This window comes from Sceloporus occidentalis, unplaced genomic scaffold (assembly GCF_023333645.1).
Source record: "Sceloporus occidentalis isolate IW3139 unplaced genomic scaffold, rSceOcc1.0.p SCAF_55, whole genome shotgun sequence".
Lineage (NCBI taxonomy): Eukaryota > Metazoa > Chordata > Lepidosauria > Squamata > Phrynosomatidae > Sceloporus > Sceloporus occidentalis.
This window is the reverse complement of record NW_028317035.1, coordinates 3,866,161-3,879,046: the sequence shown is the minus strand read 5'-3', so window position 1 is coordinate 3,879,046 and position 12,886 is coordinate 3,866,161. Positions and strand designations below refer to the sequence as shown.

The following is a 12,886-nucleotide window of genomic DNA, read 5'->3' as shown; positions in this document are numbered from 1 at the left end:
GTTAAACGAGATCTTGGCTGTTTTATGCATACAATATATGCAAGTTTTATTTATATATATATATATATATATATATATATATATATATATATATATATATATATATATATATATATATAAAAAAAAATAGGGCCATGAAGAAGGCAGTGAGCAGGAACGTTTTCTTTTCTTCAGCAAAAGATTGTCTGGCTCTAGTTAAAGTTCCTTCCCTATAACAAAGGTTTTTGAGCCCACACATACCCGATCAACCATATTGGCTAACAAAGCTGGTGCCTTATTTTTTTTTTATTATTTTTTTTTTTTTTTTTGCATGCAACAGATTTCAAGTTTGTTCCCGTTCAGTGCCTATTAATAGGCTTTTTTTTTCTTTCTTTCTTTCTTTCTTTCTTAGATGTTGCAAGACTGTCCGAAGGCCCGCAGAGAAGTAGAGTTGCATTGGAGGGCTTCTCAGTGCCCGCATATTGTTAAGATTATTGATGTCTATGAGAATCTTTACCAGTCCCGGAAGTGCCTTCTCATTATCATGGAATGGTGAGTATTGTTGTTTTGGGTTTAGGAGGAGACATTGTTGGGGAAAGTTAAGTAAATTTAGTATTGTAGGGTACAAAACGCCAGTCCTCAATGATGCCCCATCTGTGACACAAATGCCTGCAAAACCGTGGGGCACCTTCCACAGTGTTATCTAGTCTAAATGACATAATACCAAGTTATAAGTGGATGAATATTCCTTTTAAGTAGTGACAGAACGTGGCTCACTTTACAATTTACAATATTTAAAAATCTAACTTTTTTCCAGAACAAAGTACAATAACAGCTGGTGAAAGACCACACCAAGGGCGTTTTAAGAAATGGTCGGCTCTCTGGCCCGCTGCATCCATGTTTATTCACTGAACATAGGTTTACTCTTATTTTTTTTTTTACTTAAGCCCTTGCGGGTTGCCAGCAGGAAGTGTCACTGACGTTGTTGGGCCGTGCCTCTGATTTTAACACCCTGACTTAATTGTTTATGATAAAGGGCAAACAATGGCAGTTTTTTTTTAGCATGAAGGGTTATTCTGGCCATGCATAATTTAGAATTGGATTTGTAAGGAGACTTCGTAGAAATCTTGTTGATATCGTTATACTCTATCCAGGACCAGCTGTGATAGTCTGCTGGGTATTCTTTTAGTCAAAAAATAATTTTGTCTCCACTTCCCATTTCCCACTCAATAATAAATGTGTTGCTGTGTTTCAGTCTGGATGGTGGTGAGCTCTTCAGTCGCATCCAGGACCGAGGAGACCAAGCCTTCACAGAGAGAGGTAGGTGTTTAGTGGGGCTAGACATCTGCTAGAGGCAGGTAGCTGTAACTTATAGATTTGTGTTTTCACTTATACTGTGTTGAGCTTGATGTATTTATTACTTTTAATCAAAAAACAATCTGTCTCCTACATATTTATATTGTAGTATCCTTTCCTTGCAATAAGTTACTTTAATTGGGGATTTGAAATTGTGGTAAAAATGTGAGATTTCTGACTTCAGTTATTTAAGAAACAAAAACAAAACTCACTTCTTACCCATAACCCTGGAGTTAAAACCATTGGTCTTTCCACTAAAAAGTAAGGCTCCTGCTGACTGTATTGTTTGATGCTATGGTGATAACACCATTGCTTGAAGTTTTCACACTAATTGCCTTTTATGCTAAGGGTGCTCAACTATAGCCCTCAAGGACCACAAATGAGTCATAATTTTTGGATATCCCAGCTATAGCACTGACGCCTCAATCAAAACGTAATTCTGTATATTTGTTATGCTAAAAGGATTCAACAAATTGCTGGCCTGTATTGCAGCCCGAGCTGGAGCATTACTGTCCCATGTGTTGCCTCTGTGCGAATCGGTCACAGAGCAGGCGCAAAGTGTCTTTTATGATGTATTACTATTACTACTGTTAATCGTTTAACCCCTTCAGGACCAGGGTTTTTTTTTTTTTACCATGTTTGCGCTAAAAGACCAGAGCCGTTTTTGTGTTTTTGCTATGTCTTTCTTCAACTGTAATTTCTCTCAATAAGTGCACCCACACAAATCATATATTGTTTTTTTTCAGCACAGGGTAGGGATTTCTTTTGAAATAATACCGTATTTATATATTATAAGACGACCCCCCAAAATCTGAAAATCTGAAAAAGAAAAGGCCTGAATATAAGACGACCCTATAGGAAAAAAGTTTTACTAGTTTACTAGAATTCATGTAAACTTTTTTTCATACTTAATAAAAGCTATGATTGAGAAAAATATTTTGGTTTTATTTCCTTTTATTTGCCCACCTGCCACTCAGCCTCCCTGATATGCCTTATATCCTCCTATATGCCACTGTGCCTCCCTGAAATGCCTTTTAACCCCCTATATGCCACTCTGCCTCCAGAAATGCCTTTTAACCCCCTAAAACTATAGATTTCCAAGCTCAGGGAATCTAATTAGGGGCATATTGGCCTGCCCCATGCAGCTGATTCCACACCGGCGCCTTCCAAAGTTAGTCTAACAAAACAATAAAACTTTTTTTCACATCCACTTTGCAGGAATGCATTGTGCCTACTGTAAAGTTTGATGGAGGATAGATACAGGTCTGAGTTTGTTGTGGAGGAACTCAAGTGGCCTGCACATACCTGACCCACTGAACACCTTTGGGAAGAATTGAAATGAAAATTGCCAGGCCTTCTTGTCCAACATTAGTGCCTAACCTCAAAAATGCTTGTTTTGGCTGAATGGGCAAAAATCCCCACAGACACACTCCTTCCAAAATCTTGTGGAAAGCCTTCCCGGAAAAGAGTGGAAGCTGTTAGTGCATCCCCTCCCCTGCGTAAATTGTTGGCGCTATATAAATACAAGCTAATAATAATAATGGATTTTAATTAAAAAAACAAACATGTAAACACCCTTATGTTATTTTCTTTTCTAATATTTTAAGGGAATCTTTTGCTTGATAGATTCTATTCGTAGTTTTCGTCTTGATTCAACTAAAAATGTGAGGCTTGCAGCCCCTATTCAAAATATGAAATGCATAACATATATGCATACACAAAAAAGCTATGTATATGCCTTACTGATCAAAAAGGAATTGAGGTATAATTTATTATGTATTATTAAGTAATGTTTTTTTTTTTTGTTTTTTTTTTAACCCCCTAACAGAGGCATCAGATATAATGAAAAGCATTGGAGAAGCTATCCAGTATTTACACTCTATCAATATAGCCCACAGAGATGTGAAGGTATAGTCTACTCTGCCCATAAAATCTGCTTACAAATTGGACACCGTTTTGTTTACTGTTCAGCCCAACACTAAGATGCCTAATAACACACACACACTTGATGTTTGATGATTAAACAAGCAATTTTTTTCCTGAAAAATACATTCTTTATTTTTGGGAGCAATGCTGAAATGTGCTGCTTATTATGGCTATATGTATTAAAGGTGACTCTAGTGCAAAGTTTTAAAGTGGTTTTATCATAGTAGCCAATTAAATGTTCTAATATACAGACACACATCATTGGCTGCCATGCGAAGACCGCTTTTCAAACGTTGCACTTTTCATCCTTAACACTATTGAATCTCTTCAGTGTTTCAAAATAGTATATTGGTGGAGGTGTACTAAAAGAAGCAGGAAGGGACAGTTATCATATACACACCAGGGTAGGTGGCCCCAAGCTCTCCCTCTTCTGGTGAGTGACTTCATGGTGTGAGCAGGGCTAGCCTCCAAGTGCACAGAAAGTAGAATGGTAAGTGGGAATGGCCAAACACCAGTCCCCATCCTGGAGAAAGTTGCAAAAGACTCTGGGAAGCAGAGCTTCACCTGGAGACTTTGTGAAAACCAGAGGATTTCATAGGTATGCTCATATGTCAATATATATAGTAGTAATTAAACTACACTCTAGGGCTGCAACTAACGATTATTTCAATAATCGATTTAGTTGGCCGATTATTTTTTCGATTAATCGGATAAAAAATGAATTTTTGTAATAAACATACAATTTACACTTTCATCTCTTTATCACAATGGCCTCTCTCTATTCACCTTCTTATTTTACTGACATAATAATAAAAGCTACAAGAACCCAAACAGTGTTTCTCAAACTAGGTTTTAATACAAAGTTATTAGTAAATATTAATTCATATGTTAACTATTTTTCATATTTAATAAAAACTATGAGAAAAAAGCCTTGTTTATATTTTTTTTATTTACCAAACTGCCCCCGGTTATGCACATCTGACCCCCAGCTTGCCACTCTGCCCCCATATATGCCTTATACCTCTTATATGCCAGTGATATGCAACTGAGCCCCCTGATATACCTTTTACCCCCAGATACGTTTTATGCCCCCCTGAAATGCCTAATATCGATATGCCTTAGACCCCCTATATGCCCTGAAATAATACCCCCCCATACACCACTATAACTCACCCATACACCACTCTGGCTCCTCCCCCTCCCATACACCACTCTGGCTCTTCCCCCCTCCCATACACCACTCTGGCTCCCCCCATACATCACTTTGGCTCCTCCCCCCATACATCACTGCCTCCTCCCCCCTCCCATACTCCACTGTATGGGAGGGTGGCTCCCATACACCCCTCTGACTCCTCCCCCCTCCCATACACCCATCTGCCTCTCTACCCGGCTCCGTTACTGACAGGCACTTTCACTGCAGCTTCGTAGAAGCCTCAGCGTAAGTGAAGGCGAGTAACGGAGGCTGTCTGTGCGATGCAGACCCCCACCGGCTGACAGAGAGGATGATCCTCTGTCAGCCGGTGGGGGTCTAAACGATGCGCACAGACAGCCTCCGTTACTGCCCTTCACTTACGCTGAGGCTTCTATGAAGTCAGTAATGGAGCCGGGTAGAGAGGCACAGTGATGTATGGGAGGGGGGGAGGAGTCAGAGGGGTGTATGGGAGGGGGGAGAGAGACGGAAGTGAGAGACCGGCCGACAGTGAGGGGAATCCAGGTCCCCTGCAGCGTTGCGGGGGATCTGGATTCTAGTGTTATAATCCGATCTCTGTTTGAGGTCGGATTATAATATTTATAATCGATAAAAATCGATTCGATTAATCGATTATGAAAATCGTTGACAACGATTTTTATTATCGATTAGTTGTTTCAGCCCTACTACACTCAGTCTGTACCAGAGTTTTTTTGGTAAAAGTATGGTGCCTGTTCTAGTGAAAATTCACAAGCCCACTAACATGCTCTTGGCTGGTATATGTGAAAGTCCGTAAACCTAGTTACAGAGGCGTGCTGCAACTATGCAGCGAGGTGAATGTGGGTTGATTAAATTAGGGAGACCGCTTTATTAACATGTTCCCAAACAGACAATAGAAGTTATTTTCTAATCCCTACGTTGATTTTTGCCTTCAGTCCATTCTTAAGATGTATCCCTTTTGAATATGAAAACATGTCTAATAGTATTTTCCACAATGCAGCCAGAAAACCTTCTGTACACCTCAAAAAGACCAAATGCTGTGCTAAAGCTCACTGACTTTGGATTTGCTAAGGAAACTACATCTCACAACTCGTTGGCAACGCCGTGTTACACGCCTTATTATGTTGGTAAGAGCTGTGTGTTTACTTTTGGGAGGTGGGTGAGAATCCTAACCTGGACAGAATCTCAAGACATTTTAATTTTTTTTCTTCTTATATAAAAAACTATTTTGTGTACATTGCCTGAGTTCATTAAACTTGATCAGTTTAATGAAAATGTTTTCTACTTGTACTATGTTTGTGCAGGCATGTCTGCTGGTGTAAACTCTACCTTCTATTTAAGTATTTGTAACCCTTTTGCAGCACCCGAGGTTCTGGGCCCAGAGAAATATGACAAATCATGTGACATGTGGTCACTTGGAGTCATCATGTATATTTTGTAAGTATCCATTACACTTTTGCTTTTTGTGTAATAAAATCACAATAAATTGAGAACTGATACGTTTTTTCACTGTGTTGTCTTATTTTTATATAGACTCTGCGGTTATCCTCCTTTTTACTCTAATCATGGCCTTGCCATTTCCCCTGGAATGAAGAAGCGTATTCGCATGGGACAGTATGAATTCCCAAACCCAGAGTGGTCAGAGGTTTCAGATGAAGGTAGGCATAGGAAGTCCAGTAACATCTGATTTGTGTTTGCTGAGCGTGCATAATGCTAACTGTTCTCCTCAGGGCTGTGCCTTTTTTTCCCAGAAAAATATATTTAAACTACCTATTTCTGCAAAAAATAAAACACATAGGTAGTTTCAATAAATGAACCTAATGATTCTAAAAGCTGTTCCCACTGAAGCAGTAAACAGTGTGAGCATAGAAAAGGTTAACACTTGCTAAATAGATGGTCTCTGTGTAATCTATATACATCTTGGTCTGCATTTTTAACTTTCTCTCTTCGATAGGGCTGTTAACACACATAAACAAACCTTTTATGTGAATGCAGTACCATATCCAGGGGCATACCTAGATTGTGTTTGTGGCACCCCACCCCCACTTTAAAACTGCATAACTGCTATCATTATACACTGAGGCAGACATTGATGGAGGTACAGCATAACTGACTAATTGGTTCCCTTCCATGAGTCTATACATCCCGCATACTGCAGGGCAGCACTTTACCTGTGCTTGTCATCAATATGAAAACATGGCTAATGTGGTCACCCTGAGACACTGATGGCGGTATATAGTGATGGTTATGCTGTACCACCGTCAACTAGATTGTAAGCTCGCAAGAGCAGGGCCCTCTTCCCCTTTTTTGTTGGTTTGTTATGCCATTTTTAATTTTGTTGACTGAATGTAACCGCGCTTCATACATTCATATAATGTAATGCCTGGTTCAGTATAAAGTGATTTGAGTTATAATCTACTTTGGAGCATAACTCCCATCACTACATACTGAGGCAGGCACTGATGGTAGTACAGCATAACTCCCACCACTGAACAAGTACAGTGTTAGTCCCATCGCTCTCACACACTTACTAATGCTTTCTCACTCACTCACTTACTCTCCCTCTCTGAATTTCTTCCTACCTTTCCTCTGTCACTTTTGCTCCTCTTCGTTCTTCCTCTTGGCTCTTCTTATTCTCTGTCCTTCCGGTGGGTGGGCATGGAAGGTGGTGGACGCAGCTTCAGTGTTGTGCACCGGAATATGACAAGAAATCCCAAAGCATGACATCCGTTGCGGCATGCGTCGCAAGGGAGCAAGGTAGGTACGCTACTGACCATATCATTATTCTTTCACAGTGAAACAGCTGATCAGAAATCTCCTCAAGACAGATCCAACTCAGAGAATGACCATCACAGAATTTATGAACCATCCTTGGATAATGGTATGTTAACAAATCATTGAGCATTGATTCCGTTCTAAGCTGTGCATGTTCAGGCTGCCACAAATCTAAGTCTATAGATATGTGTCAGACATATGAATCTTATCCACTTTAAAAAACAAACAAAGACAGTCTGGTGTTTTTGCATTCTAAATAAATGTGTATGTTCTATGGTTTAGTAGCCATCCTGACGAGTTTTAAAGCTCTACGCTTGGTTAAATGCTCCAACCGCCAAATGTAAGCGCATGTTTGACGTTTTTCAAACACCTGCCCAATAGATCAGTTTGTCTAGCTTATTGATGTTTTATATTGCAGAAATAAATACATATAAACTTTGTGTGTAAATACGATATTTTGTTCCTTGCATGGTTGTCCCTTTGGGTGGCATCCAACTCTGGTAAAATGGGGTTTGGTCATGCTAAATAGACAATAGTGATCGATCTGGGACAGTTCAAAATTCTCTAAAAACTTTAGTTTTCCGGCTTCTGGGATTGAGCCATTAACTGGTTCAGACCTCATTTTCTTTGGATGGGAACTTCTGGATGTGTGATAAGACCTCAAAAAGTGTTAATTCACTTAAGGGACAGTTGACAGGAGAACTGTGGTTTCAACTCTTTGCTCAGGCCTTTGGCCTTTGAAAAAGACCCTTGCCACTGTTGGCCCTTCACAATGCTGTGATCAAAAGTTTGCATACCCTTGGAGAATTGGTAATATATATACCATTTTTTAAGAAAACATGAGTGAGCAGGCAAAACAAACTGTAGGTTATAACAGAATGGCACAATCCTAAAACCAAACACGTCAATAAAGGAAAAAAAATGAAATGACCCCTGTTCAGAAGTCTGCATACCCTTAGTTCTAAATAATGTGTGTTGCCCCCTTTAACATTAATGACAGCTTGCAGTCTTTTGTAATCATTGTTTGAGGCCCCACTTATAGCTGCCCTTTTGTCATGGCAAAATACCTCTAGGTCATGCAAAGTCTTTGGTCGTTTTGCATGAACCACGCATTTGAGATCTCCCCAGAGTGGCTTGGTGATTTAACCTGTGTGTCGCCTTGTGTGTCTGTAACAAGGCCAAACATTCAGGGGTATGTAAACTTTTGACCAGGGCCATTTGGGCGATAGTTGTTTGGCTCCTTTTTAAATCCTAATGATAACAGATACCACCCAAATGGCCCTGATCAAATGTTTGCATACCCTGGAAATTGTGAAATGTTGATTTTTAAAATATGACTGATCATGCAAAATACGTCTTTTATTTAAGTCTAGTCATCATATGAAGCCATTTATCATCAAATGTTTGGCTCCTTTTTAAATTGTAATGATAACAGTTATGTGATGGTAAATGGCTTCATATGATCACTATCTTTAAGATTTTTTTATTTTTTTTTGGTATGATCAGTCATATTTTCAAACTCAATGGTAACATTTCACAATCTCTGCCAGTGTATGGCAGAACAGTGTATGCCAGTGAGGAAGCTGAAAAAAATCCTCTGCTAACTCTCCTAGCAACCTTCATGAATAAACCCAAATTATGTTCTATGCAGCTAATTATAAAGTTTAGAATGTGTAGTTTATCAATGTATGTTGTCTGTTTAGACATTTGAAAAGTTTCAGAGATGTTTTCTCTCCCCCAAATTAGCAATCTATGCAGGTACCACCTACTCCTCTCCACACCAGTCGTGTTTTGAAGGAAGAAAAGGATTTATGGGAAGATGTAAAGGTAAGCAGATATTTTACTCTGTTCCATCTCCTTTAAAGGACAGTTTATCCTATTGGGTTTTTTTAATGGAAAAGGAAGACTAAAGAGATTTTGGTACATTTTCCATTACTGTAGAGAAATTCTATACAGTGGTTTATTCTGTGAAGCATGGAATATGACTTTCGGTTTAAACTTTAACTTAACTTTGGTTTAATGCACAGAGGGCTGTGTTTCTTGCAGGAGATACTTGTAAGTCTTGACCCTTCATAATACATTGTTAGGTAATATTCTGAAAATGTAAGGTGTAATCATGCACAGGGCAAATCATGCCTTTTATGTAGGAGAATCTCACTGGAGTAAGCCGCTCACAATGCGGAAGTAAAAAGTGAGTTAAAACTGCGTCTTATAAATTAAATAAGTAATAAGCCCCATAGTCTTTGTTTTTTGATACCAGAGATTTATATATATATATATATATTTTTATATGCGATGCAGAGAAAAATGTTTTACTTAAGCTGGCTTATTCATTGAAGCCTTGTGGATACTGTTTGTTTAGCAACATATTTTTCATTTCTTTTATATATGACCTTTCCTATTTAACCTTTTCATCTTTTGGTTAATTTGCAGGAAGAAATGACCAGTGCCCTCGCAACAATGAGGGTTGACTATGAGCAGATCAAGATAAAGAAAATTGAAGACTCCTCCAACCCTCTCCTCCAGAAGAGGCGGAAGAAGATCACCCCTAATGTTGCCACTCACTGAGAATGCTCTTTATTGTCGCCATTGGTGCCAATCATGCCAACTCAGTGTTAACTGTAAATGTGGCTTATGAATGTCACAGTATAAGAAGGCAGGGTTACAGATTTGATTGGTACCTATAATGGAACATTTTTTTTTTTGTGCTTATACTCTCCATTTTTAGTAGTTTTTAATTTTTTGTATTTTATTTTCTTAATTTTATGATTTTTTTTTTTCCTCCCAGTTCTAGAGAATATTCACAATATATTTTATATATAAATAATATAAAGTATTTTTAAATGTCACACACACCTGCAGGATATATGCATGTCCTAGTTACAGCAGATTCTAAGTCCTTCAGTCGGTTCACTTCATTTAGATGTTGGATTACAAATCTCACTATTTCAAGGCTGCTGTACATTGTGTATTTACCCTGTGCCTGCGTTCATCAAAATTGCCTTAAAATACTACCAAATATGACCTTGCGCTGTAATTTTTGTTTTATAGCTTATATTATGTTCCTGAGCTTTTTGGCCAAGGCTGTGGCACTCAAGGGGGTATTATCAGCCTACCCTCTAGTCAGGAAAAAGGGTTTATTCACTAAATAGGGAGTATGCAGGAGAGCTGTAGTTTCCCTGTGTTCACTATGCATTGTGCAAGGCTAGCCAAAGAGTTTCTTGTGAAATAGTTTTTTGGCCCTGATAATGCATAGCTACGGCAGTGAGCTCCTTGGTGAGAGATTCTATAGTAGTTTTTTGCCTACATTCAAATCATAATGTAGGCAAAAAACATGTTTGTTTTTATATTTTATTTTTTTTTTGTGTGTGGGGGGGTTGTACCTGTCCTTGCTTGAATCTGATCTACCGTATTTGCTCGATTATAAGACGAGGTTTTTTTCAGAGCAAATGCTCTGAAAAATACCCCTCGTCTTCTAATCGGGGTCGTCTTCTAATCAGACCTCAAATAGAGTCTGATTAGGAGACTAAGATCCAGATCCCCCGCACCGCTGCAGGGGACCTGGATCCTCCTGTCTCACCCCCCCCCCCCCATCATACACACTTACCGGTGCTTCCTGCTGTATTGCCGGGGCAGCGGGTTGACGTCTACGCGATCCGCGTAGACAACGTCCGCTGCAGCCGGAAGGAGGTGTGGCTAGCAGCGGGGGTTGTCTGCGTCCGTCGCGTAGACCTTCCCCGACTGTCAGAGATCTCTGATCTCTGACAGCCGGGGAAAGTATACGCGACGGACGCATACAAACCCCCGCTGCCAACTCCACCTCCTTCCGGCTGCAGCAGAAGGCGACGTCAACCCGCTGCCCCGGCTGGAAGCACCGGTAAGAGAGGGTAGAGAGGGGAGAGAGGAGAGGGGAGGGGAGGGGGGGGAGAGAGTGTGTGTGTGTGTGTTAGTTAAATGGGGGCATAGGGCATTTCTGGAGTGGCGTTAAGGGGGCATTTAATAGAGCACTCTGCCTCCTGAAATGCCTTATACCTCCCTATATGCCACTCTGCCCCATAATATGCCTTTTAACCCCCTAAATGCCAGAGTGGCATATAGGGGTATAAGGCATTTCTGGAGGCAGAGTGCTCTATACAATGCCTTTTAACTCCCTTAATGCCACTCTGCCTCCTGAAATGCCTTATACCTCCCTATATGCCACTCTGCCCCATAATATGCATTTTAACCCCCTAAATGCCAGAATGGGATATAGGGGTATAAGGCATTTCTGGAGGCAGAGTGGCATATAGGGGGTCAAAAGGCATACCATGGGGCACAGTGGCATATAGAGGGTTAAAAGGCATATCATGGGCCACAGTGCCATATTGGTGTGGCAAGCCTGGGGGCAGATGTGCGTAACTGGGGGACAGGCTGGAAAATACAAGAAATAAAAACAAAAAAAATATTTTTCTCAATCATAGCTTTTATTAAAAAAAAATAGTTTACATGAATTAACATTTACTGGTAAAACTTTTTTCCTTTAGGGTCGTCTTATATTCAGGCTTTTTCTTTTTTCCTAAGTTAATATTCAGATTTTGGGGGGTCGTCTTATAATCAGGGTCGTCTTATAATCGAGCAAATACGGTATTTGAGCTAAACCTGAAGCACTTGTGCCTTTAAAGTACAAAAATGTCTTTATTGAAGTTATTGGAAAATGCCAACTTCACTTGCATGTAAGCTTCTTGGAAGGTCTCCTCACCCGTTGAACTACTGCATTGTGCAGGGCCAGCTCATTCTTTCTTGCAGGAGAAATCTGTCGTGGCTGGTCCATCATAATGCACAAAGACATTGTAAAGTCCAAAAACGTAGCTCTGCTGCAAACCTGTAACTTTTGCTTTAGTTACTGCATGAATAGACCCCATAATAACATTTACATGTGTACAGAACAGTCAAAGCAATTATTCCTGTCTCCTGTATTGTCCAGTGTTGCTTATAGTTAAGTAGTATGCATGTTTTTGTGTTTTAAGAAATGGACATCTTTTGCATAATCATTTACTTTACAGGCAAAGTTCTGACTATTGTGTGTCGATTATCTTTCTAATTTTTTTTTTACTCTTTTTGTAGCAGCTTCTCCACACAATGCATAGTGTACATAGGTCCCTTAATGCACTTGTCTCCTTAATAAATGTGATGTACAAAATCTGAGGTAGCGCTTTCTAAGCAGGCTGATTAATACAGTGCATTAAAGGAACATTTTTCTATTTTATTAGCCAAGTTCCACTGTTTTAGTGGTTGAGACTTGGCGTACAAAGCAACCAGGAAAGTTCTATTTTTATATGTATTTGTTTTCATTACCCGGTTAAATTGACTTTATTTCTCTGATCAGTATGAGTTCAAATCTGCAAACAATATTTCTTTTAGAATTATTGTCAAATTATAATTTTGTATGATCAAATTGTTTCACTAAACGGTTTTAATATTTGGAAAAATCTTTTTCTTCTTGTTTCTATCAAATGCAAATACAATGAATGCATATTTGTGAGATCTCCAGCATATTCCATTGTGTGATGCGTGTCTGAACATATCTTGTGGTCAGCACAGTGAGTTCTAAGGTTGGAAAGAATTGCAGGAGAATGCAGCTGTAAATCACTGGATTTTTTTTTATTTTTTTTTACAATAATC

The 12,886-nt window shown here is 39.3% G+C and overlaps 1 protein-coding gene across 1 annotated transcript in view; it reads left to right on the top strand.

Moving 5' to 3' along the window:
• LOC149287942 (MAP kinase-activated protein kinase 2-like) overlaps window positions 1-9,793 on the top strand; it is a 32,956-nt gene extending 23,163 nt beyond the window's left edge. Inside the window, exons 2-10 of the mRNA XM_089492331.1 lie at window positions 392-531; window positions 1,235-1,299; window positions 3,164-3,243; window positions 5,451-5,577; window positions 5,812-5,887; window positions 5,984-6,108; window positions 7,246-7,331; window positions 8,972-9,052; window positions 9,659-9,793. Coding sequence (XP_089348457.1) covers window positions 392-531; window positions 1,235-1,299; window positions 3,164-3,243; window positions 5,451-5,577; window positions 5,812-5,887; window positions 5,984-6,108; window positions 7,246-7,331; window positions 8,972-9,052; window positions 9,659-9,793 — 915 coding nt within the window. The remainder of the gene's footprint in view (window positions 1-391; window positions 532-1,234; window positions 1,300-3,163; window positions 3,244-5,450; window positions 5,578-5,811; window positions 5,888-5,983; window positions 6,109-7,245; window positions 7,332-8,971; window positions 9,053-9,658) is intronic.
• The last annotated feature ends 3,093 nt before the right edge of the window (window positions 9,794-12,886 follow it).